The 26,840-nt window shown below is 40.5% G+C and overlaps 1 protein-coding gene across 2 annotated transcripts in view; it reads right to left on the bottom strand.

The window, feature by feature from the left end:
• The window catches only part of si:ch211-250n8.1 (uncharacterized), a 160,642-nt gene that overhangs the window by 69,523 nt on the left and 64,279 nt on the right, over positions 1–26,840 (bottom strand). For both annotated transcript variants that reach the window (XR_009507706.1, XM_059948942.1), the window contains exons 4-5: positions 13,237–13,393; positions 2,138–2,183 (exon numbers count right to left, since the gene is read on the bottom strand). Coding sequence is in view for 1 of the 2 variants with exons in the window: in XM_059948942.1 (XP_059804925.1) it covers positions 2,138–2,183; positions 13,237–13,393 (203 nt within the window). In the remaining variant the exon portion in view is untranslated. The remainder of the gene's footprint in view (positions 1–2,137; positions 2,184–13,236; positions 13,394–26,840) is intronic.

Here is a 26,840-nt window from a genome sequence, read left to right as displayed (position 1 = left end):
CCCCAGTGTTAACGGTGACAGACCCATCTCCACCAGTTTCATACTCCAGTGTTAACAGTGACAGACCCATCTCCACCAGTATCATACCCCAGTGTTAACGGTGACAGACCCATCTCCACCAGTATCATACCCCAGTGTTAACAGTGACAGACCCATCTCCACCAGTATCATACCCCAGTGTTAACGGTGACAGACCCGTCTCCACCAGTTTCATACCCCAGTGTTAACGGTGACAGACCCATCTCCACCAGTTTCATACTCCAGTGTTAACAGTGACAGACCCATCTCCACCAGTATCATACCCCAGTGTTAACAGTGACAGACCCGTCTCCACCAGTATCATACCCCAGTGTTAACGGTGACAGACCCATCTCCACCAGTTTCATACTCCAGTGTTAACGGTGACAGACCCATCTCCACCAGTATTATACCCCAGTGTTAACGGTGACAGACCCATCTCCACCAGTATCATACTCCAGTGTTAACGGTGACAGACCCATCTCCACCAGTATTATACCCCAGTGTTAACGGTGACAGACCCATCTCCACCAGTATTATACCCCAGTGTTAACAGTGACAGACCCATCTCCACCAGTTTCATACTCCAGTGTTAACGGTGACAGACCCATCTCCACCAGTATCATACCCCAGTGTTAACAAGATGGAGGAACTCAGCAGGTCGGGCAGCATCCGTGGAAACGAACAGTCAACGTTTTGGGCCGAGACCCTTCATCAGGACTGAAGAGGGAGGGGGCAGGGGCCCTATAAAGAAGGTGGGGGAGGGTGGGAAGGAGAAGGCTGGTAGGTGCCAGGTGAAAAAACCAGTAAGAGGAAAGATCAAAGGGTGGGGGAGGGGATGCAGGGAAGGGATAGGCAGGAGAGGTGAAGAAGGAATGTAAAGGGAAAGCACTATGGGTAGTAGAAGAAGGCAGAACCATAAGGGAGGTGATAGGCAGCTGGAGGAGGAGGCAGAATTAAAGTGTGATAGGAGAAGGGAGAGGGAGGGAATTACCAGAAGTTGGAGAATTCGATGTTCATGCCAAGGGGCTGGAGGCTACCATATGAGGTGTAGGTCCTCCAACCTGAGTTTGGCCTCATCATGGCAGTAGAGGAGGCCATGTATAGACATATCCGAATGGGAATGTGAAGCAGAGTTGAAGTGGGTGGCAACCGGGAGGTCCTGTCTGTTGTGGCGGATGGAGCGGAGGTGCTCGACAAAGCAGTCCCCCAATCTGCATTGGGTCTCACCGATGTAGAGGAGACCGCACTGGGAGCACCAGATACAATAGATGATCCCAACAGACTCACAAGTGAAGTGTTGCCTCACCTGGAAGGACTGTTTGGGGCCCTGAATGGTGGTAAGAGAGGAGGTGTAGGGACAGGTGTAGCACTTTTTAACACTTCTAAACTTAAATTCAGCACCTCTTATGTTTATTATTTAAATGCCAGCCCACACCACACAAACACTTAATTTTATCACTCTCCCTTGCCTCAAACTTCTCCATCATCCCATAAAGTCTATGTTATCTCATGAACCCTTCAACCTTATAAACCCTACATCCATTTCTGGAATTCCCCACCCAACTCCATAAACACTCCATTTTTCAAGCTACAGAATGTGTTCCACAAGTATTTTACCTTACAAACTTCTTCCACATTTCAATCACTGTTCTATTCTTACAGACCATTTCATGGAGTAATGCAGCACAGAAACAAGCTCAATAATTATTAAATGCCAGTTAAATACGTTTACACTAATCACACTTTATTTCCTCATCCCATGTTTGATCACTTGACTAAACATTAGACTTGATTTACATGACCCAATTAACCTACTAGCTCACCCATCTTTGGCATGTGGGAGAAAATTGGGGCACTGGGAGCAAACACAGCGCACACACAGGGAGAACATGCAACCTCCTGCCGGACAGCAGCTGGAGTCAGGATCGAACCTGGGTCACTGGAGCAGTGAAGCAGAAATTCTCGGTAACCTCTACTACCCAAAGTTCTTTTACTGTTCCAGAGAGACCTCATTACATTCCAGAGAGTTACTGTGCTATCCAAGAGAACAGCAAGCTGAGATCTGGAAAAAATTCCCAAATCGAAAGAATGCCAGACTACTGGAGCACATACGTACCTGCAGAACACTCATTGGCCAGCACAGAGCTCTCAGGGTCATACCACTGTAACAAATTAAGAACGGGGAAGTTAGCAACTGAAGAATTTAGATCAATGACCAATCTAATATCGTTTCTCATGTGCTTTTCTGAACAATGCTTATTCATATGTTTCAGACCTGAAGCATCTCTGAGGTTACTTTGTGAAGAATGGGGATAGCTTCAGATTTTCTAAACATTTGTCAAAACGGCATTATTATTATTACCCCAATTGTATCCCTATCGTCAGATGATACAAGGATGTAGTGGTTACCTGAAAACAAACCAAAACCACTGAGAGTCTAAACGTCGCCAGAACAATCGGGATTTGCAGGCCATTCCCTTCTAGACTGAAGACGATACTGAGACCTGACACCTATGTCTCATTCTTCAGGAATGCTTTCATCTTCAACCCCTGAGCCGCATCTACTGGGTTGCTTGAAGTGTTTACATACCTCCACTGAGATGTCTGAGAGACCTTAAGAATTTCTGAAACTCAGTTTGCAGCAAAGGTTCAGAACCTGGGAGCTTCATTCTTGATATACTTCAACAGAGAAGTACTATTAGTCCAAAAAATTAAGGGCTGAAGCTGCACGTGCAATTCCTTCCTCCACAGTGTGTCCATGTGGCTTGTCACCGCAGCAGTGATGAACTCCATACAAGGGATGGAAACTGACTTTAACAGAACTACCCTAGGTCTTCCCATGATAAACGCACTGTGTACCCGAGAACGTGTGCCATCCGACAATAGGGAGGTCACTATTCATAAGCCATCGTTGCTTGCATCTATAAAGTGGTGTTACTGAGCAGAAATAACCTCCAAATTCCAGGGGCTTCAAACATCCAACAACATTGAAGTCTTCCAACTGGCAGAATTCTTCCAGACAACTTGTCCACTCATGAGCAACTGATGTAGGTATAGAGTCAAATCACAAACAAGAGAAAATGTGCTGATGCTGGAAATCGAACAACACACACAAAATGCTGGGGGAGCTCAAAGGTCAAGCAGCACCTATGGAAAAAAGTACAGTCGATGTTTCATGCCGAAACCCTTCTTCAGCACTGGAAAAAAAAGCTAAGGAGTAGATTTGAAAGTTGCGGGGGGGAGGGGGAGAGAAACACAGGGTGATTGGTGAAACTTGGAGGGGGAGGGATGAAGCAAAGAGCTAAGAAGTTGATTGGTGAAAGAGACAGAAGGCCACGGAAGAAAGAAGAGGTGGTGGGGGGGGGGTGAGGAGCACCAGGGGGAGGTGATAGGTCGCCTCCAACATCCATTTCTCAAACCTAGTAATGCCTCCTCCCCTCACCTTTTCCCATCCCCTTTTCCCTCTCTCATGTTATCTCCTTGCCCACCCATCGCCTCCCTCTAATGCCTCTTCCCCCCACTTTTCTTTGTTCCATGGCCTTGTTTCTTTCACCAATCTACTCCTTAGCTCTTTGCTTCATCCCTCCCCCCTATGTTTCACCTAATGCCTGGTGTTTCTCTCTCCCCTCCTCCCACCTTTTAAATCTACTACTCAGCTTTTTTTCTCCTGTCCTGCCAAAGGGCCTTGATCTTTCCTCTGACTGGTTTCCACCCTCCCCCCGCCTTCTTTATAGGGCCCCTGCCCCCTCCTTCTTTAGTCCTGACGAACGGGTTCGACCCGAAACGTTGACTGCTTCTTTCAATGGATGCTGCCCGATCTGCTGAGTTCATCCAGCCTTTTTCTCCTGTCCTGCCAAAGGGCCTTGATCTTTCCTCTGACTGGTTTCCACCCTCCCCCCGCCTTCTTTATAGGGCCCCTGCCCCCTCCTTCTTTAGTCCTGACGAACGGGTTCGACCCGAAACGTTGACTGCTTCTTTCAATGGATGCTGCCCGATCTGCTGAGTTCATCCAGCCTTTTTCTCCTGTCCTGCTGAAGGGTTTCAGCCTGAAATATCGACTGTGCTTTTTTTTCTCATAGATGCTGCCTGGCCTGCTGAGCTCCTCCAGCATTTTGTGTGTGCGTGTCCCCAAGTTACAAATGTCCGACTTACGAACAACTCGTACTTACGAATGGCCTGCCATAAAGCCTATTTTATTAAAAATTTGTTGGCTCAAGGAAGGAGAGCATCATCCCTGTTATTTTAAGTCGGACCACGTTGCCGTTAACACTGTTTTGAGTGTGCAACTTTGGATTTTTCTTAGCAAGATTCACCCTGACCCCCATTTTCCAGTTAGCACTGCCCCCACTTGTCCCATTAAACCTGTCTCAGTGCCAGTGGAGACAGGTTAGACAGGCGGGGGAGTTCTGGACCCGACGCCCGCGGCTGCTGCTGAATCCACAGTGTTCCTGTTCCGTTGATGGAAAACGATCACAATTGAAAATAAAGTGGAAGTAATAAAGCGATCGGAAAGAGGTGAAACGTCATCAGTCATTGGAAAAGCGTTAGGCTATATTCAGTCAACAATTGGAATAATTTTAAAAGATAAAGTGAGAATAATGGAGTATGCGAAAGGCCCTGCCCCGACGAAAGCTACAATTATTACTAAGCAACGCAGTGTTTTAATTATTGAAATACATACATATGCATAGAAAGGTAAAATATATACTACAGTCGGCCCTCCTTATCCACAAGGAATTGGTTCCGGGGCCTCCTGCAGATACCAAAAACCGCGGATGCTCAAGTCCCTTATATAAAATGGCGTAGTATTTGCAAGTGTTATGATCCAGCAGCGATGATTACATAATTGAGACAGGTTTTTTTATAACAAATAAAACATTTATTAAACACTGGTAAAAAAAATCCCAAATGTAAACAAACGACTAACTTAACCAGAAGTCGGCTCTGATATGGCAGCTCGAACAGTTCTTAAAGCGAGAAATGCAAACACAGTTCTTTAAAGTAGTATTGCAAAAGTCCAAAATGATTTACAGTCAGTTAGAAGAAACATTCCTTGAAATAATAAATTCTCTTTTGTGACGTTACTGCTGATCCCAGCCGAAGTATGCCTTGCCCAAAGGATTTACGATTGAAGAAAATAAAACAGCTTAAAGGCACTGACCTTTCCTCGGCGAAACCCTGCATCCAACTCTTTCTGCTCTTTTAGCAAAGCAGGAGCTATCTTGGATTGCAGGTTACTAATTTCTTCCGAAGAAGCATCAAATAAGGTCGAACCTGATTACCGCCGACAACACTAACTTTCCTCGATCTTCAGCTTCCCAAACTTCAATAATTCTTCACTCTCCGACTGGACTTTAATTGGCAGTGATTTTCAGAACTGCCGGCACAACAATTCTTACAGTAGAAATTAAAACTCCACTTTTAAAACAAAACTGCGTCATAAAATCAAATACGCAGCAGAATGGAGTCACTAACGACTTAAGCCACAAACTGACCTGCGTCACAGGGAGGGGTTCTCCTTTTATACCCCATTGAGAAAACCATCACATGACCTCTCACTGGCGGGAAAATTACATCACTCCAACAAGACAAGACCATTACATCATGCCCAGCAGAGCCTCAATTACATCATGGTCATGTGACAATCATAGGATACCCACGGGTACGTAACACGTGTAACCTACGCACATCCTCCCGTACACTTTAAATCATCTCTAGATTACTTATAATACCTAATACAATGTAAATGCTATGTAAATAGTTGTTAAACCGTCTTGTTTAGGGAATAGGCTGAACAAGTTAGGTCTTTATTCTTTGGAGTGTAGAAGGTTGAGGGGGGACTTGATGGAAGTATTTAAAATTATGAGGGGAATAGATCGAGTTGACATGGATAGGTTTTTTCCATTGAGAGTAGGGGAGATTCAAACAAGAGGACATGAGTTGAGAGTTAAGGGGCAAAAGTTTAAGGGTAACACGAGGGGGAATTTCTTTACCCAGACAGTGGTAGCTGTGTGGAATGAGCTTCCAGTAGAAGTGGTAGAGGCAGGTTCGATATTGTCATTTAAAGTAAAATTGGATAGGTATATGGACAGGAAAGGAATGGAAGGTTATGGGCTGAGTGCAGGTCGGTGGGACTAGGTGAGTGTAAGCGTCAGCACGGACCAGAACAGCCTGTTTCTGTACTGTAATTGTTCTATGATTATATAGTTATATGGTTATATTGACAAGAAAAAAAACTGTACATATTCCTCTCGCTCACAACACAAGCAGCGAACGAATGAGATGCGAGATGATCAAACAACAAGTAAAACTTGTAATACCTGTACAGTAGTTGTTACACTGTCTTGTTTAGGGAATAAAGATGCTCTGGAGGAGGGAATAATACTAAAGTCAGGAACTGTGGAGGTTGAGGGCTGAGGATCTTCAAGTGTTGAACGTTGAGACTTCAGAATTGCAGATGCTTTAGTTAGAAACATTGTTATAGGAAGCTGTCTCCCGTGATCTTTATGTTCTTGAGGCTGTAGCGCTCTACATAGCCAGCCAGCCATCTCTTACTAGCCTTAAACTCTCTTCTCTCGCTCTCATCATCTTTCTTACCGACCTTACGGCCCACTTCAGAAAGCGACATGCCACTTTTCAAAAGATTTAATATTTCTACTTTCTCAGCGAGAGATAGCACTTTATGCTCCCTCTTAATCTTTGAGGAATTGCTTTCACCATGTAATTGATTTTTAGGAGCCATTTCTTCACAAGAACAAAATAGCAAACGAACAAGAACAATGCTCAAACGACAAGTGCTGAACGAGCACTTCCAGGTTTTCTCAATTTGCGGTTGGTTGAATTCGCGCATGCGGAACTCGTGGATAAGGAGGGCCGACTGTATATACTTAGACAAATATTTGACTAACTGACGCTAAATAATACCGGATGTTCCGATTTGTGTACAATCCGACTTAAAGACGGACTTAGGAATGGAACTCGTTCATAACCCAGGGACACACTGTTGTGTTATCCCAGCCAAGGTCTCTCTTACATAGAGCTTGTAGGGTCTTAGCAGATAGCACCACGATCTTGGATTGTGATCTAAACTTGAAAGTATCAGACTGAATACACCTGGTACTCTCCACCCAAGGTATATTTTTCTTCATGTCTTTTGCTCTTTGCTTTTCTGGTGTCACAGTTAGCACACTATGTCTGTTGCTTATGCACTTTGAGAGTGGAAAGCTGCCTTCAACACAAATGGATGCAGGGTCATGATAGAGACTGCTCCTTCCTCAGAGGACACTGACACAAGGCAGTCATCAGCACAACCTTATCCACCCTCTCAAAGCTCCATTGTTTTTTGTGCATTTCCTAAGAGCAAAGTTGGCACAGCTCGGTGAACTTTCTCCAAAGACATGTACCACCATTCTAAAGTCCACCATATCTTGGCTGGGGTCACTGTCAGGCCAGCAGAGAAACCGCAGCAGATCTGCATCTTCCGCTGGTACTTTAACCTGATGGAGCATTAATTCAAAATCTGCCATGATCTCCACTGGTTCTTTTTTGAATCTGGTCCTGACTCCAATCAGTGAGCTTGTAAGATCCAGTCCGTGTAAAAGCTGAACATTGAGTGATATTCCCTAAAAAGTTGCTCCGCAGTCAAACAAAACACAATGTTTTCATTTTCTGGGGTGGTAAACAGCAAGGTGTGGAATATACCAGACTCTCCCATCACTGCAATCCAGATCAGCTGCTAGCACTCTTTCAGCACAAGCTCTAGAGATGGTATCCTTCATGAAAGGATGTCAAGGAAATGTTTGTACATCCCGAAACACTTTTTCTTCACAACCACCCACAAAAACAGAGTGCCCCAAAGAACGAATGACAGTTAACTGTTAGAACCCCGAAGTCCCCCCCCCAGCTCCCCCTCCCGCGTGTAAATAACAACAAAACAACAACCCCACCAGCAAAAAAAAAGCATCGGCACCCCCCACTGAGCACTCAAGCCTGCAGCAAAGCAACGATAAAGACACAGACTTGCAGCACCCCAAAGACTACTCATTCACCCGGTATTTGACACACCACAGGCTCTCTCTCTCTCTCCCTAATAAGGGAAAAAGAGATGTCTCCGTTTCACAGCGAGAGGAGAGACATAATGAATAACTCGCCGGTTTATGATGGTAAAACTCCGTTGTGTCGCTTTTTTCAAGCTCGCTGCCCAAAAATCTCAGGTCCCTGAGCAGACAGCCAAAGATCTTCCGACTCCCACGACACACCAGTCTCCTGCCAGGACACTGACCTTCGATCCACCCGTCTCCAGAGTCACAAGATCTCGGACCTCCAAAAGCGAGCTAAGCTCTCAGGCCACGTCCTTGGCACATCGAATAGCGGCCGGTCGTGAAACCCGAGAGCGGGTCCCATTCCCTCAAAGAAATGAAGTCAGAGTGTAACTACAAGTCAGGGTCTTCAAAGGAACCCTGATAGGGAAAAATATATTAAAGATGGAAATAGAGCCGTTTCCAAAGATACAAGCAAAGGGGTCACCGTTTAGCGCCATCGTGACTAAGCTCCGCCCTCTTCAGTCCCTACGTGTAGCAAAGGAAGGCCTATCTGGTAGTAGCCATCCACCAGTTTTGCAAAATTTGTAACTGGCACCGTGAACTTGTGGTCTTCTCCTGACAAATCAGGTCATTCATCCTGACTGCCTTCGTGGAAATCTGCAGCCGAAGCTCATCCAAGTTCAAAAGTGAGATTCTGTTAACGGTCAGGTCAGCCTTGTGGAGTTTCTTCCAACCCCATGGTTTCCCTTTCAGTGGTCTGTCCACAGTCCAACAGTAACACTTGCCTTAGGCACATTTGTCTCCATCAGCCACTCAATTTCTGAATCACTCTCTGCAAAATGGACATGTTTCAGATGAGATCATCCCTGGAGATCCCTGTCAAGCAAAGTTCCCTCTGTGGACAGGCATACTTTCCTGTCTATAGATGTTAGGTAGTTCACAATAGTTTTCACCATCCAAGCCAGCCACTCCCAATCCTGAAACGATGTAGCTATCTATGACCTTCTCTTGACCAGGCAGCATAAGAGAATGCGTGTCCTTTTTGCTGTGAGGTTGAAATTGTTTATTAGGCCCTCTCCGTGTGCTGCCTGGATCTGGGAAAGCACAAGTAACCGCTGTCTTGTTACCCTTCTTAGACTTCTCTGGTACCGGAACTGTGGGAAATTTGCAATCCCTGTAAGACCATTAGATGGGCCAGGGAACAACTCACTGCTTGTCTGATTCTTTCACGACTCGTTTTGATTCGGCGCCCTTTTTGTTAGAGTGAATGCTGGGATGCTTGCCACAGCACACCTAGCATGAAAGACACTTCCTGCAGTTCTTGCTGATGTGTCCTGTATACAAACAGCCAAAGCAGACAACATTTTCTTCCAGGAAGGTGATCTTCTCACTACGAGCCCTTTTCTCCAGCCGAGGGCACTTATACCTTGTTCGCTCACCCTTGCAGAACAAACTCCGTTGGCTGACGAGACCATTTTCCTGCCTTTAGTTCCAGATTTGGTTTTAACTTTACCTCTCACAGTGGCAAAGCTGGCTCCTTCTGCCTCAGAACAAAGTTGTGACAGAGTTTTGTTCACAGCTTTCTGATTGCAGGTGATGCAGCATCCTGTGTATGCCCAAACACTGGGTGTGTGGCAATCTTTACTCATCTCTCAATAAAGTCAATAATGTCAGCAAAAGTACCTTTCTTGCAGTTTACAGACCACTGTTCTCCATTTATCCCGAAGCATATCGGGCACATTCTTTATGGTTATTAACATACTGGCAGACATGTCCAGTTCACGTATGCACTGCACTTCTTTCTCCATGCAACAGCCTCTAAGAAAAAGACAGTTGTCTTGAAGAGCTTTCACATCTTCAGATTTGACAGGTATCCAAGGAATGTAGGCTGATGCTATTTTCTGTTCATTACCTTAGCTTTTACATATCCTTTCTTAGGGTCAACATGCTGGCAACTTCTGACAAGTACTCTAGGGAGACCTCTAGTGTACAGTTGAAAGATACAGAGGCAGTCAATGACAGCAGTCAGTCTTGCCTTCAAGACTCTTCAAAAGCCCTAATGAATGCATGATTCAGCAATGGTTCACCATCGAAGATTTGAATCTCTCTTTTAGGCAAAGATGAGATACGTTGTTGTGCCAAGAGGTTATTTTATTTTGCTTCCTCATAATATCAATAATACTACTCTGACAAGTATCACTTGAAAAGTGTTTCCACGTTGTAAGTGAGCCCTTTGAGCTGTTGAATATGACATAGGCTCAGAGTGCCTCATTCATGCAGACAGACAGACAGTCTGACCTACCTCTTGGGGGTAGGGTGGTCTTTTTCATGATTCACAGACACTTGACAAGCAAATGAATCAACATTGATATCGAGCATCTTTGTTTTCTGCTGTGTCCTATCAATATAGGATCTCAAATCAGAGAACTGTCCTGCTGGAGGACTTTCACTACTCAGCACACTTGAAGCCCTTAACACATTAACTTTGGCCACCTGTGTGGCAATTTCTTCCTCCAACTTAAACTGTTCCTTCCTTTTCCATAGCTGTTCTTCTTGCACTTCCAGCGCACGTTTGTCCTTCAATAATCACTGATGTCTCATTAATGCAGCTAAACCAGCCTCTGTTTTAATGTAGGCAGAGGAGGTAGTAAGTACAGAAGATTTTCTTCCTGCAACAGAAGCTCCAGCACTGACATTTACCACACTGTTGTTCAGTTTCACATCATCTTGAGGGTCTTCTGCTATATGTGTAGTCAAAACATGCCTTGGAATTTAAGAAATATTGTCTGATAGAAGGTGTGATATGCATACACTTGTTGCAGCAACATGATCAATAAAACAGATGTGATGCAACCATTGTTTCATATACTCTATGAATGCATTGTAATAGCGATCAATGTTTGAAAACAATTGGTTCTGTTTTTCTTGACCGGCCTTGGGAAATAGTAAGATTAATGTGATGATGCTTACAACAGCTTCACAGAGATTAGTCAAGTCCTCAAAACAAGATTGCATATGTAAGGCATTTTCTTTAATTTTCTTAACTTGATTGTATCAAACCTTTAATTTTGTTCACATTTGTTTCATAATCCTTTTGATTAGATTAGCCTTAGCCTTCCTCTTTTACAAGCCCCAGCTTCAGGGTTGTTAGCGCCAGTTCCATGCTTTCATGTTATTTTCTCTAGTTGCACAACTCGCAATTAGTTCTTTGTTCAGCACCAGTGATATTTGATTCAATAAAGGTAGACGATAAACTAATTGTCTGCACATACACAGCACTTAAACCAAACTGAACAAGCAGCCTTCAATTCAAATGTCGACAACCAGAATATTTCAACATGTTAATAACTAAAGTGACAAACCTTCAGGCAAACACCACATGACTGAGCAATGGTCCCCAATGGACAGGCAGCGCTGATCATTCAAAACTGCGTTCAAACCACAAACACACAACATGAATCAACAAACTTGCTGTAAGCTGCTCCAGTTTTGCCGAGAGGTCAGAGGCAATCCTTGCCGTAAACTAGTGTTCATTTGGTATGACTTTTTTTTGTTGCCAAAATGTAGCGGTTACTTGAAAACAGCGAGAGACCGAGCAAGGGAATTGACACTGTATGATGTGCTTCCCAAATAACAAATTTCCAAATTGAAAGAGGTATGCTTGATCCTTTATTATAAAACCAGCAAAGACAAATGATCTTGCAATGACGAAAAACTAACAAAACTAAATTAGCGATACAACTAGTTAATAGCAATACTAAGAGGTATAATTAGCATAACTAAACATTCTAATTAGTGCAATTAATGATCAAATAGCGTAACTGAAGTTAGCATACCAAGCATTCCAATTAGCAATACAGTCGGCTCTCCTTATCCATGGATTCCGCATGCGCGAATTCAACCAACCGCGAATCGCGAAAACCCGGAAGTGCTCTTCCAGCACTTGTTGTTCGAGCATGTACAGACTTTTTTTCTTGTCATTATTCCTTAAACAATGCAGTATAACAACCATTTTACATAGCATTTACATTGTATTGGGTATTATTAGTAATCTAGAGATGATTTAAAGTATACGGGAGGTTATCGTGCATTGGAATTGAAAAAATCAGAAGTTCACTTCCTAAGTAAGTCAGAACAGGTACATCTGGTCTTATTTAGCGTCAGTTAGTCAAACGTTTGTCTTAGTATACAGTATATATTTTACCTTTCTATGCATATAAAACACTTAATGTTTCATTTATGTTTCAGTGCTGGGCTCGAGAACGGAAGTTCTTGGGACTCGGGACAGATCGCTACGGAGCGCGCTCTCCACCGTGCCGGGTTGATGTGGAGGATCAAAAATTCAAAACCCCAAAACCTGATAATTAAACCACTGCGTTGCTTAGTAATAATTGCAGCCTTCATCGGGGCAGCACCTTTCTCACTTTATCCTTTAAAATTGTTCCAGTCGTTGACCGATGTAGCCTAACGCTTTTCCAATGACCGATGGCGTTTCACCTCTTTCCAATCACTTTATTATTTCCACTTTATTTTCAATCGTGATTATTTTTGTGAACAGAAACACTGCGCATGTCCACCACACTGAGACAAGCTAAATAAGGTCTGGGGTTCTGCTGGGTCCTCAGGTCCACTGTATTGAGACAGGTTGAATAAGGGACTTGAGCATCCATGAATGTTGGTATTCGCGAGGGGTCCCGGAACCAATCCCCCGCGGATAAGGAGGGCCGACTATATAATGAAGTTAGCAGTCAACAGAAAGTATCATTCCCAGTTGCCACTAACTCTCAACTACATTAAATTCAACTAAAAAAGTGTGAATATGTCACCATACTCATTTGCTTCTACCAAACCCCAACACACGTGACAGAAACAATAATAAATGTGTCACAAAATACAATACAGAAAATTCAGACATCCCGCCCTGCGAAAGGTCATTTCAGGGAGGTAGCACCACCACCCCGCCCCCCCACAACCCCATATACCCCATCCCCCTGTCGAGCTCCAAGGGTGTATGTATACAGGGCATTTGATTACGAAAGAACACAACAACTTATTTGATCACATATTGAAACTATTTACATACGCATATATATCACAATTTATACACGATTCCCACGGACAGAAAATTTATACAAAGAGATTCTTAGAGCAAAGAAAAAATGGACATAAATACCTCTAGAAGTTTTGGAGTGTGGAGAAGATGGTGTATTGTCACTGCCAGAATCTTCTGATTCAATGCTTGGCGAATGTAATAGCGCCCCCTGCCTTGTGCCGTCAGTGTCTTTTTACAGGTAATAGCTTTCTCTATGGCCCAAGAGAGTTGAGTCAATCTGGGAAAGGAGCAATCAATAAATTACTACCGCTTATCCACAAATACAACTCAGGCCTGGTGTATGGTTAAATTCAAATATTCAAATGTTGCTATGTACGCAAATACTGCCCTGACACCTGCTTCTCATTAACATGCTTTGTGTTATTTGCATTGTTACCGCAAATAAAATTCAGCCCAGAAAGCAAAGGTTCTCCATTTCTGTTTCAATTCTATTAACAATTTAATTGTTGAACATCGTCAAAGCAACAGCCCAGTTTATATGCATGTGGAGACTCATTCCTTCAGATACCTTATTGTAATGGATTAATTGTTAATTATGTCCTTCCTCCTTTTAATTCCTTCCCTATACTGATCTGATATGAAGTCATGCCCTTAACCATGAAGACGCATATCTTGTTCACTAAGGTCCTGCTTTCTTCTGGTACAAAGTCAGCAACAACTTAGCATGGAAATACACCTAAACTAAATACCTTCCAAATTCCTCTCCTCAAACATTTGGGTTTGTTATGTAAATACCGTAATCTCATTGGCTACTCATACAGCAGTCCAACATTGTAGTACAACTAGCTAGGGAATTACCTATACTGACATTTGACCTCACCAAGGCTTACAGCACGAAACCAGACCCTTCAGCCCACTGCATTCAGTGCCAGCCCAGGGGTGCGTGTGTGTCTACAGCAAATGATCAGCTAAATGCTGCTTTAATGTTGTGAGGGTACCTACCTCTATTGCCCACAGATTTTAAACATCTTCTGGAACTTGTGCCATTCGATTGTAAACATCTCTGCTAAAGGGAACAGTTTCTCAATATATTCTCTATCAACATTGCACATAATGAAACTATTCCTCTTTCCACAAACGCTGATTGACCTGCTGATCTAGCTATACAATAATGGGCCTTCATGAGGTATGGGGGGGGCCATCCGCATTGAAAGAGTCCTTCATCACAATGTGTTACCAACATGTATCATATAACCATAACAGCACGGAAACAGGACATTATGAACAGGAGATTCTGCAGATGCTGGAAGTCCAGAGCCGAGACCCTTCATCAGGACTGGCTGTTTCATTATGATCCGGCCAGATAATCAGAACCACTGAAAGATTTGCAAACATGGTCCACATGAATTGCCAAGCAGATGACCCATTTCAAATTCCTCCATCACAGAACCTTAATGGATCCATCCAGGGGTGAGGGAAGGGAAGGGAGATTAATTATCAGGGCTTGGATGCCGGAAGTTAGGACTAACTTGGTGGAAACTGTAGTTGGCATGGACTGATTGAGCTGAAGGGTTTGTATCTGTGCTGAATTGCTCTATGACTCTAATGTTAGACTCTTGTAGTCTCAAACCAAGCTATACTCATATAGTTACAAAAGCCTTTACACAATAATGTGGAGAACTACCCAGGTACCCATTTTATTTTAAGCTGATTGGGGAAAAGAGGCTAGACTGTGCAGGCACGTGATGTAGCATGCCAAAGGTTTATGAAAAAGACCACCATGTACAGTGCCATATACAGTGAACAGGCAGAGTCGAGGGTAGGTTCCAGTAAGTTTTGCTTTGATCGTTTAGAGTAGAGAGAGTGCCAGGCAGGATGCTGGAATGCTCCTCTTGCAGGATGTGGGAAGTCAGGGAGACCTCCGGTCTACAAGAAGTGCATCCAGCTGCAGCTCCTAACAAACCACGTTAGGGAACTGGAGCAGGAGCTGGATGACCTCCGGATCATTCGGGAGAATGAGAAGTTTACAGATGGTAGTTTCAGGGAGGCAGTTATGCCAAAGGAGCAGCGCACAGGTAATTGGGTTATCGTCAGGCGAGGGAAGGGGAAAGGGCAGGCAGAGCAGGGCTCCCCTGTGGCCATTCCCCTCAACAACAAGTATACCGATTTGGATACTGTTGGGGGGGCGGAATGACTCACCTGGGACAAGCTGCTGCAGCCGGATCTCTGGCACTGAGCCTGGTTCTGCCATGCGGGGGGGAGGGAGGAAGAAGAGGAGAGGGGTAGTGATAGGGGACTCCATAGTTAGAGGTACAGACAGGAGGTTCTGTGGTCGTGACAGAGAGTCCCAGTTGGTTTGTTGCCTCCCGGGTGCCAGGGTCAGGGAGGTCTCTGATCGTATGCACAGCATTCTGAAATGGGACGGTGAGCAGCCAGATGTCATGGTACACATCAGTACCAATGACATAGGTAGAAAGAGTGAGTATAGAGAGCTTGGTAGGAAGTTAAAAAGCAGGACCTCGAAGATGTTAATCTCCGGATTGCTACCTGTGCCACGTGCCAGTGAGGGTAAGAATAGTATGCTCTGGAGGATGAACACGTGGCTGAGGAACTGGCGTAGGGGGCAGGGTTTCAGATTTCAGGATCATTGGGACCTCTTCTGGGGCAGATGGGACCTGTACAAGAGAGACAGGTTACATCTGAACTACAGGGGGACCAATATCCTTGCAGGGAGGTTTATTAGTGCTATTGTGGGGTGGGAGGGTTTAAACTAGATTTGCAGGGGGATGAGAACCACAGTGCCAGAGTAGATAGTGGAGCTGGGGTGAAAATATATGATGTTAACATTTCATGCAAAGTCACAAATAGAAGGGTTGTGTGTGGTGCTAATAATCTTCTGAGGTGTGTCTATTTCAATGCAAGGAGTATTGTGGGGAAGACTGACGAGCTGAGGGCCTGGATTGACACGTGGAATTATGACATGGTAGCCATTAGTGAAACTTGGCTACAGAAGGGGCAGGACTGGCAGCTTAATGTACCTGGGTTTCAATGTTTCAGACATGATAGAGACTGAGGGATGAAGGGTGGGGTGTGGAGGTGGCATTGCCAGTCAGGGAAAATGTTACAGCAGTGCTTCGGCAGAACAGATTAGCGGGCTTGTCTACCAAGGCCATATGGGTGGAGCTGAGAAGCAGGAAAGGTATGACCACATTAATAGGGTTGTATTATAGACCACCCAATAGTCAGCAAGAGTTGGAGGAGCAAATCTGCAGAGAGATAGCAGACAACTGCAGGAAACAAAGTTGTGATAGTAGGGGATTTTAATTCTCCACATATTGATTGGGATTCCCATATAGTTAAAGGTCCAGACGGGTTAGAGTTTGTAAAATGTGTCCAGGAAAGTTTTCTAAATCAATATATAGGGGTACTGACTAGAGAGGATGCAATATTAGATCTCCTATTAGGAAATGAGTTAGGACGGGTGACGGAAGTGTGTGTAGGGGAACACTTTGGTTCCAGTAGTCATAACACCATTAGATTCAACTTGATCATGGATAAAGATAGATCTGGTCCTTGGGTTGAGGTTCTAAACTGGAAAAAGGCCAAATTTGAAGAAATTAGAAAGGATCTAAAATGCGTGGACTCCACCTCCCAGTTACGGACACGTAAGACACAGTTGCTTCTTGTCCACCTTTAATCTCAACCTTTTCCGACATAAACTTTGAAATTTCAACTTTATTCAGTTGGATCTGTAGAATAACAGTTATAATTATGGCTACTCTCAGAAGCGCCAAAAGAAATCCGGACCCGGGCAATGGAAAGCCCAAGAAAGCTGACGAATTCTCGGAGGAACCTCCCGGGTAAGGAGAATAGAATCTCAAATCAGCAACATCAGCATTGAGATAACTCAACCAAAAGAGAAATTCGAAGGAAAAGTTGACTCTTTGAGCCTTGATCTAAGAAGTTAGTCAAAATGCTGAGGACCTTTCTTCTCATTTGGAAAAAGCCCAACAACAGATCGTTGATCTTGAAGCTCGATCGCGTCGGAATAATATTCAAATTGTTGGATTAAAAGAGAAATCAGAATCGGCCGACACTGGATTATTTCGCAAAAATGTTTCAGTCTTTATTTCCGGAGGTTTGTTTACAGTCTTCAGATATCGAAATGGCTCACAGAAATGGCACTTCAAAATTTTTGGATCAAGATAAAAACAGATATATTGTTTTGCACTTTCTCCGTTTCAGAGACAAAGACCGTATTATTAAGCTTGTGTGAAAAAAAAGACTGTTTCAGTAACAGAATTCAGACATTCACTTTTTTGAAGATTTGCCACATGAAATTGTTAAGAAGCGTGCTGGATTTGCATCTGTTATGAAATCAGCGTATGAGAAAAAGCTTTTTCCACTGCTTCAGCATGCAGCGAAATTAAGGCTTTTTGTCAAAAGGTCTGGCTTTCATATTTTTGATGATCCAGTCAAAGCATTGAGTTTTATTAATTCTTTATCTGACACATCCGATGACGAATCTGAAGCTTGAATGATTTATAATGGCTTGATTGTCTCGTGGTGTAAAGAGTGATGAGATTAGAAGATCTGATGGTGACAGAAGTCTTCACCTTAAAATACATTTTTATTTCTGAAAAAGACTGGTTTGGAAGGCTTCAATTTCAGAAGACATAGAGGGAGAACTGTAACAAGTTTGAACCATTTAGAATTTTTTCCTGCAGCATTTAAATGAATTAATTTTTTTGTTTCATATGCTTTTGTAAAGATTTTTTAAAGTAATTATTTGGATTTCTTTATGTTTTAAAGATAGATCAGACAATTTAAAGATGGCGATTGCTTTTCTTCTGTGCAAATATTTAAAGAATTGTTTTGGATGTGTTTTTCTTCCCTTATCTAATGTTACTTTCAATTGAAGGTCGTTTTGTTTTACAAGAAAAACACTTTCCTTCCAAGTTAATTATATTGAGATATATGTCGACTGTAATGAGTTTCATGTTCGGTAGAAGGAGACAGAGATTACTTTTTTCTTTCTCTTTTTTTTACTTAGGTAGGCGGAGTTTGCATTTGCATCTATGCTTTTCTTGGGGCTTGCATCGATTGATATCGACTTGTTTCTGGGCTTTGTAGATTGGGTGGGATTTTTTTTTCTTTTTTTCCCCATTACGGAATCCCAGAGCATACGCCAATTATTTTTATTATTGTTCATCTCTGCCATTTTCGACTACCCTATCCTGACATGCTTCTAACTATTCTTTTTAGATACAAAGTTCCATGATGATATCTAAACAGTTAAATGTTTTAACTTGGAATGTTCACCGTTGGAATCATCCTATTAAGCATGAGAAAACATTTAAAGTTATTATCCAATTCCAGACTGGTATAATCTTTGCTCAAGAGACACATATCAGGTTATATGATAAATATCGATTTTTTAAATTTTGGTAGGGTCCTCAGTTTCGTGCAAACTAGAGGACCCTATTTTTATTGATTCCAATATTCCTTTTAATCAGGAGGATATTATAGCTGATATTAATGGTAGATTTTTGATTGTTAAAGAAATAATTTGCAATAGGTAAATGATTTTGGTTAATATTTATGGACTGAATGTTGATCATCCCTCATTTTTTAAAACTGTTTTTGCTCTATTACCTGATTTAAATGAATATATGTTATTAATGGGTGGTGATCTTAATCCTTGTCTAAATCCTTTAATGGATAAGTCATCATCCAAATATCAACTCCCTAATCATTCTGCATCACTTATTAATTCCTTTTTAATTGATTACGGTTTAATTGAGGTCTGGAGGCATATGCACCCTAGTGATAGAGAATACTCTTTTTTCTCCCATGTTCATAATAAATATTCGAGAATCGACTATTTTATAGTTGACTCTTGACTTTTATTCAATGTTCAGAAATGTGAGTATGATGTGATCGCTATCTCTGATCATGCTCCTTGAAATTTAATATTTGAACTGAAAGATGTTGCTTTTACTAGACCATTTTGGCATTTTCCAGAACATTTATTACAAAGTTCAGAATTTGTTGAGCTTATCAAAGCTCAGTTTCTCTTTAATAATATAGGAAACATCTCTAAGTTAGTAATTTGGAATACATTAAAAGCTTATCTACGCGGTCAAATTATTTCGTCTATAGCTAAACTGAAGAAACAAACAAGAATGGAATTAGATAAAATCTCTAAACAAATTAAAGAATTAGATAACATCAATGCAATCTCTCCAAATGTTTCATTTAAAAGAGTAGAATTACAAACACAGTATAATTTATTACTAACATATCCTATTGAAGGATATTTACTTAAATTGAAAATTCAATTTTATATTTTTGGGGATAAAAATAATAAGCTCAGCTTCCCAATTAAGAGCAGCTAGAGCTAAAAGATGAATCTTAAAGATTTGTAAAAATAATGGAGATATAGCAACTAATCATGAGGACATTAATAATACTTTTCAAGATTTTTATTCTTATCTTTATAGATCTCAATTTCCTGCAGATTCCTCCCAAATGAAGGCTCTTTTTTTTTACATAAATGTCCACATTAAATGTCCACAAATTTCTGTTGAAGATCAACAGATGCTTGATGCTCCAATTACTGAGCATGAAATTCAGAAAGCTATTTTATCAATGCAATCAGGTAAAGCTCCTGGACTTGATGGTTATTCAGTGGGACTTTACAAAAAATTTGAAAGATTACTTTCTCTGTATCTTTTGGAAATATTTCATGAATCCTTTGAGAAGGGTAGTTTACCTTCTTTTTAGGAAGCATCTATTTCTTTAGTCCTTAAAAAAGATTAAGATTCTGTTGAATGTTCATCATATAGACCTATTTCACTATTAAATGTGAATGCAAAAATTCTCTCTAAAATAACAGCTAATTGCTTGGAAAATATTTAAATAAAAATTATTTCTATGGATCAAACAGGCTTTATTAAAGGTCGTTATTCTTTCTCTAACATTCGGAGATTGATGAACATTATATATCCATCATTATCCAAGCAACCTCAATGTGTTATCTCTCTAAATGCAGAAAAGGCATTTGATAGAGTTGAGTGGCTATATTTGTTTAAAGCATTAGAAAAATTTGGTTTTGGTAATAATTTCAATAGACGGATTCAAATGATTTATAAGAATCCTATTGCCACGGTCATTACTAATAACTGCCGGCCTTTTTTCTCACTTTCTCGTGGTACTAGACAGGGATGTCCTTCAAGTCCTTTATTATTTAATCTTGTATTGGAGCCTTCAGCTATAACACTACATGAAGCTAAAAATATTCACGGTATCTCTATGAATGGAACCATACATAAAATTTCTCTTCATGCTTTTTATCTTTTTGATCTTTTGGTTTTTATTTCAAATCTTGAGGAATCAATTCCTAATCTTTTGGAAATACTTAAAGATTTTGGTAAATTTTCAGGATATAACTTGAATAAAACTGAATTGTTTCCATTAAATGTCCCTATTAGTATATATAATGATATTCCTTTTAGAATACATTTAGATATTTGGGTATTACAATTACTAAAAAATATAACGATCTCTATAAAGCGAATATAGTTCCTTTAATGGACTCCATGAAACAACTATTTTCTAGATGGAATCCACTTACATTTTCTTTAATAGGTCGTATTCATGCTGTGAAAATGATGATTTTACCTAGATTTTTATATATTTTCCAAACTATACCTATCTTTTTAACTAAAAGCTTTTTGATCAAATTGACTCTCTTATTTCGTCCTTTATTTGGAACAATAAGAGAATAAGAATTAATAAGTATCATTTACAAAAATCTAAAAAAAGACATGCACTTCCTAATTTAAGACTATTATTGGGCTGTGAATATTAGACAATTATGTTTTTGGTTATATTGGCTTGATAAGGACCAAAAACCATTATGGATTGATTTGGAATTAAAAGCTTTTAAACAATTTCATCTAACTTCAATTTTAGGAGCTCCATTACCTTTGCAGTTCTCTAAAATTCCAAATTAAAATCTCTATCCGGTTATTAAACAATCTTTATGGATTTGGATTCAGTTTCGTAATTTTTAAAATTTTAAACAATTTAAGTTGTCTAGTTTTTTTATATCGAAACTTTTCATTTAAACCTTCAACAACTGACCCCATTTTTCTTCTATGGAAAAATAAAGGAATCCATTCTTTTACAGATTTATTTTGTGATGGTCGATTGATGACTTTTGAAGAGTTAATTAATAAATTTTCTCTCGCTTATACATACTTTTTGCAATATTTTCAGGTTAGACATTTTTACAACAATATTTACCTGTTTCCATATTTACAAGAATCTGATTTGTTGGATACCATTTTGAAGTTGAATCCCTTGGTAATAGGTTCCATAGGCAGAATTTATAATTTACTCTTTTTTAATAAATTTTTTAATTGAATTTTCAAATGGTTACAGAAGGGGAAAAAATTATCAACCCTTCCTCCCCTCCCCCCTAACATGTCCCTGTAGAAAGAGAAAAAAAAAGAAAGAAAGAATGCCTGGATATAATTTACTCTTGTTACAAAAAGAGAACCTATCACTAAAGATTAAACAAGATTGGGAGAGAGAACTTAATATGACCTTTGTTAATGAAGATTGGTTTCGAGTTTTGAAAAACATAAATTCTTCTTCTGTATGTGCCAACCATTGTTTAATTCAATTTAAAATTGTTCACCTATTATTTAACAAAGGAGAGACTATCTAAAATATTTCCTAGTATAGACAACTACTGCGATAGATGTAAAACTAAAGTAGGTACTTTGTCACATATGTTCTGGTCATGTTCTTCATTAAAATCATTTTGGAAATCATTATTTTCTACAATTTCTAAAGCTCTGAAAAGTTTTGTATCATTTTATAGCTGTAGAAGATTATGTACCAATAAAAAGATTCTAAAAATGAAAAAATAAAAAGCGTGAATTGGAACAGGTTGGTCTCTGGCAAGGATGTCATTGGTAAATGGTAGGCCTTCAAAGGAGAAATTTTGATTGTGCAGAGTTTGTACGTTCCTTTCAGGATTAAAGGCAAAGTGAATAAGAATAAGGAACCTTGGTTCTCAAGGGATTAAGAAGAAGAGAGAGAAGTATGACACGTATAGGAAACAGGAGTAAATCAGGTACTTGAGGAGGATAAAAAGTGCAAAAGAATACTTAAGAAAGAAATCAGGAGGGCGAAAAGAAGACATGAGGTAGCTTTGGCAGTCAAGGTGAAGGATAATCCAAAGAGCTTCTACAAGTATATTAAGAGCAAAAGGAGAGTAAGGGATAAAATTGGTCCTCTTGAAGATCAGAGTGGTCGGCTATGTATGGAATCAAAAGAAATGGTTTTTTGAGTCTGTATTTACTAAGGAAACTGGCATGGAGTCAATGGAAATGAGGCAAACTAGTGAGGTCATGGAACCTATACAGATTGAAGAGAAGGAGGTGCTTGCTATCTTGAGGCAAATCAGAGTCGATTAATCCCCAGGACCTGACAGGGTATTCCCTCGAACCTTGAAGGAGACTAGCGTTGAAATTTCAGGGGACCTGGCAGATAAATTTAAAATGTCGGTATCTACAGCTGAGGTGCTGGCGGATTGGAGGATAGCTCATGTTGTTCCGTTGTTTAAAAAAGGCTCTAAAAGTAATCCGGGAAATTATAGGCCAGTAAATTTGATGTCAGTAGTAGGTAAGTTATTGGAAGGAGTTCTAAGAGATAGGATCTACAAGTATTTAGATAGACAGGGATATTAGGGAGAGTCAACACAGCTTTGTGCGTGGTAAGTCATGTTTAACAAATCGATTAGAGTTTTTTCCAGGAGGTTACCAGGATGAAGGGAAGGCAGTGGATGTTGTCTACATGGACTTCAGAAAGGCCTTTGACAAGGTCCCACATGGGAGGTTAGTTAGGAAGATTTAGTCGCTAGGTATATATGGTGAGGTAGTAAATTGGATTAGACATTGGCTCAATAGAAGTCAGAGAGTGGTAGTGGAGGATTGCTTCTCTGAGTGGAGGCCGGTAACTAGTGGTGTGCCACAGGGATCAGTACTGGGTCCATTGTTATTTGTCATCTATAGCAATGATCTGGATGACAATGTGGTAAATTGGATCAGCAAATTTGCTGATGATACAAAGATTGGAGGTGTAGTGAACACTGAGGAAGGTTTTCAAAGCTTGCAGAGGGATTTGGATCAGCTGGAGAAATGGGCTGAAAAATGGCAGATGGAGTTTAATATAGACAAGTGTGAGGTATTGCACTTTGGAAGGAAAAACCAAGGTGGAACATACAAAGCAAATGGTAGGGCACTGAGGAATGCAGTAGAACAGAGGGATCTGGGAATACAGATACAAAATTCCCTAAAAGTGGCGTCATAGGCAGATAGGGTAGTAAAGAAAGCTTTTGGTACATTGGCCTTTATAAATCAAAGTATAGAGTATAAGAATTGGAATGTTATGGTGAGGTTGTATAAGGCATTGGTGAGACTGAATTTGGAGTATTGTGTGCAATTTTGGTTACTGAATTACAGGAAGGATATTAATAAGTTTGAAAGAGTGCAGAGAAGGTTTACAAGGATGTTGTTCGGACTTGAAGAACTAAGTTACAGAGAAAGGTTGAATAGGTTAGGACTTTATTCCCTGGAGCGTAGAATAATGAGGGGAGACTTGATAGAGGTATATAAAATTATGATGGGTATAGATAGAGTGAATGCAAGCAGGCTTTTTCCACTGAGGCCAGGGGAGAAAAAAACCAGAGGTCATGGGTTAAGGATGAAGGGGGAAAAGTTTAAAGGGAACATTGGGGGGGGGGGGTTTCTTCACGCAGAGAGTGGTGGGAGTGTGGAATGAGCTGCCAGATGAAGTGGTAAATGTAGGCTCACTTTTACCATTTAAGAATACCAGACAGGTACATGGATGAGAGGTGTATAGAGGGATATGGGCCAGGTGCAGGTCAGTGGGACTAGGCAGAAAAATGGCTTGGCACAGCCAAGAAGGACCAAAAGGCCTGTTTCTGTGCTGTAATGTTCTATGGTTTTATATGCCCTGTCCAGACAAAGTGGAGAAATCGAATTTTGCAAATCACCATCCAATCAACCTAATCCAATTTATAAATTAATAAATGGCATTACCAACAACATTCTCAAGAGGCAGTCATTCACCAACACCCAAACTGGAGTTGAAGAATATAATCAAGTCCAAAACTGGAAAAAAAGAGCTGAGGTGACAGTGATTATCATGGGCACCCAGGCTGCATCATGGAACCCTGGGAAATGGACAATAAATTGAAAACAACTCATTTGCCCAAAAGAAGAAAACTGCAGTTGTTGGAGATCTTTAGTTGGTTAGTTATCTCCAGTTACTTTATCAATGCTATTTCTTCTTTCAAAAGATCGGAAGTGGAAATATTTACTGAGGATTGTGCAGCATTCACATTCATTAACAATTCAATCAGTACTTGTGTGCATCAAAACCCATATATTAGTGACACTCAATGCAAGGGGTCACTATCAAAATAATAAGTTCACCTCCAACTAAAAGCTCAGCTAGTAGAACCACATAAATACTCTGTCACTCTGAATACCAATACCATCCATTTTCTTTGCTTGCAACTCCAACAATATTCGTGGAGTTTGACATCTCCCAAGGCCAAGTACCTTATTCCAGCAGCATCTTCCAAACCTTCTACCTCTGTCACAAGGGAGAATGGATTGGTGCACTGGAACACCACCAGCTGAAGATTCCCCTCTTAAGTTGCACAGCATTCTGATTTAGAAATATATCACAGGCCCCAATCCCCAATTTGTCTAAATCCTGTTTTCTCCCAGAATGCTGTTAGATAGGGAAACTTAATTAGAAAGACAACAGCTTGTGGTGCGCCACTACATTCTTGAGAGCAATTTGGAAAAACAGGTATATATTTAAAAAGTTACATTTCAGAGCACTTCATTAAGGGAAGACAGTTGCTCTTTTATTTCTACAGGTATGTAATAACTAGTGGTCCACTTTCTTTCAGTTAAAATGCATAACAGATTCAGAAATGCCTGCTCCTGGTGACTCCGCCTCTAGCTTTCGGGCGTGTAAGACCTAGTTGCTTACTGTCCGCATTTAATCTCTCCCTTTTCCGACTTAAACTTTGAAATTTCAACTTTATCCAGTCGAATTTGTACAGCAATAGTTATGGCTACTTCGAGGACCACCAGACGAAATCCAGACCCGTCTAATGGGAGATCTAAGAAGACTGACGGGTACGCGGAAGAACCCCCTTGGGTTAAGAGATTAGAACCTCGAATCAGCAGTGTCTGCACTGAAATAGCTCAACTAAAAGAGAAAATTGAAGAAAAAATTGACTCTGAGCGTTGATCTTAAAGAAGTCAATCAAAATGCAGCTGATCTCTCTTCTTGTTTGGAAAAGGCTCAAAAAAGAATCGTGGATTTGGAAGCTCAATCACGTCGGAATAATATTCAAATTGTTGGATTAAAAGAAAGATCAGAATCTGCCGACACACTGGACTATTTTGCTAAAATGTTTCAGTCTTTATTTTCGGAGGTTTGTTCACAGTTCCTGGAGATCGAATCGGCTCACAGAACCCGCGCTTTAAAATCCTTGGATGAAGGTAAAAACAGGCATATTGTGGTGCGTTTTCTCTGTTTTAGCCATAAGGAACGCATTATTAAGCTTGCAAGATAACAAAGAATATTTTCTTTTCAAGGCTCAGAAATCCATTTTTTTGATGATTTTCCACATGAAATTGTGAAACAACGCGCTGCTTTTGGTCCTTCCATGAAACTAGCTTTTCAAAAGAAGCTTTTTCCATTACTACAGTATCCAGCGAAATTACGGATCATTATTAAAAATTCTGGAATTCATATTTTCCATGATCCAGCTGAAGCATTGCATTTTATTAACTCTTTGTCTGACGAATGCGATGGCGAATCTGAAGTTTGAAGATTAAATAATTTATAATAGTTTGATGGTCTCGTGGTGTAAAGTGAAGAAATTGGAAGATTTGATGATTATAAAAATTTTTACCTTAAAATATATTTTTATCTCCAAAAAAGTCTGGTTTGGAGGGTTTTAACCTCCGAAGATATACCGAGAGAACTGTTGAAAGACTGTAGATAATTCTGAACCATTTAGACTTTTTTTTCCTGTAGCATCTAACTATACCAACTTTTTTTTTGTTTCGTATGCTTTTGTAAAGTTTCTTTTAAGTAATTATTTGGATTTTCTTACGTTTTAAAGAAACACTGGACAACTTAAAGATAATGATTTTTTTTCTTCTGTGCAAATAATTCAATGACGATGAATTTGAAGCCTGAAGTTGAATGACTTATAAAGGTTTGTGTGTCTCGCGGTGTAAAGACTGATAAAATTGGAAGATTTGATGGTCACAGGAAGTCTTTATTTTAAAATGTATTTTTATTTTTGAAAAAGACTGGTTTGGAGGGTTTCAACCTTAGACGATATAGTGCAAGAACTGTTGATAGGCTGTAGTTAAGTTTGAACTATCTAGAACTTTTTTTTGCAGTATTTAAATGAATCAATTGTTTTTTTTTATTCCGTATGCTTTATTGAAGATTTTTAAAAAGTAATTATTTGGATTTCCTTGTGTTTTAAAGACAGATTCGACAATTTAAAGATGGTGATTGTTTTTCTTTTGTGAAGATATTCCAAGAATTGTTTTGGATGTGTTTTTCTTCCTTTATCTAATATT

Source organism: Hypanus sabinus, chromosome 23 (genome assembly GCF_030144855.1).
Source record: "Hypanus sabinus isolate sHypSab1 chromosome 23, sHypSab1.hap1, whole genome shotgun sequence".
NCBI classification, from domain to species: Eukaryota; Metazoa; Chordata; class Chondrichthyes; order Myliobatiformes; family Dasyatidae; genus Hypanus; species Hypanus sabinus.
The sequence above is the reverse complement of the archived record's forward strand: the minus strand, read 5'-3'. Positions and strand labels throughout refer to the sequence as shown.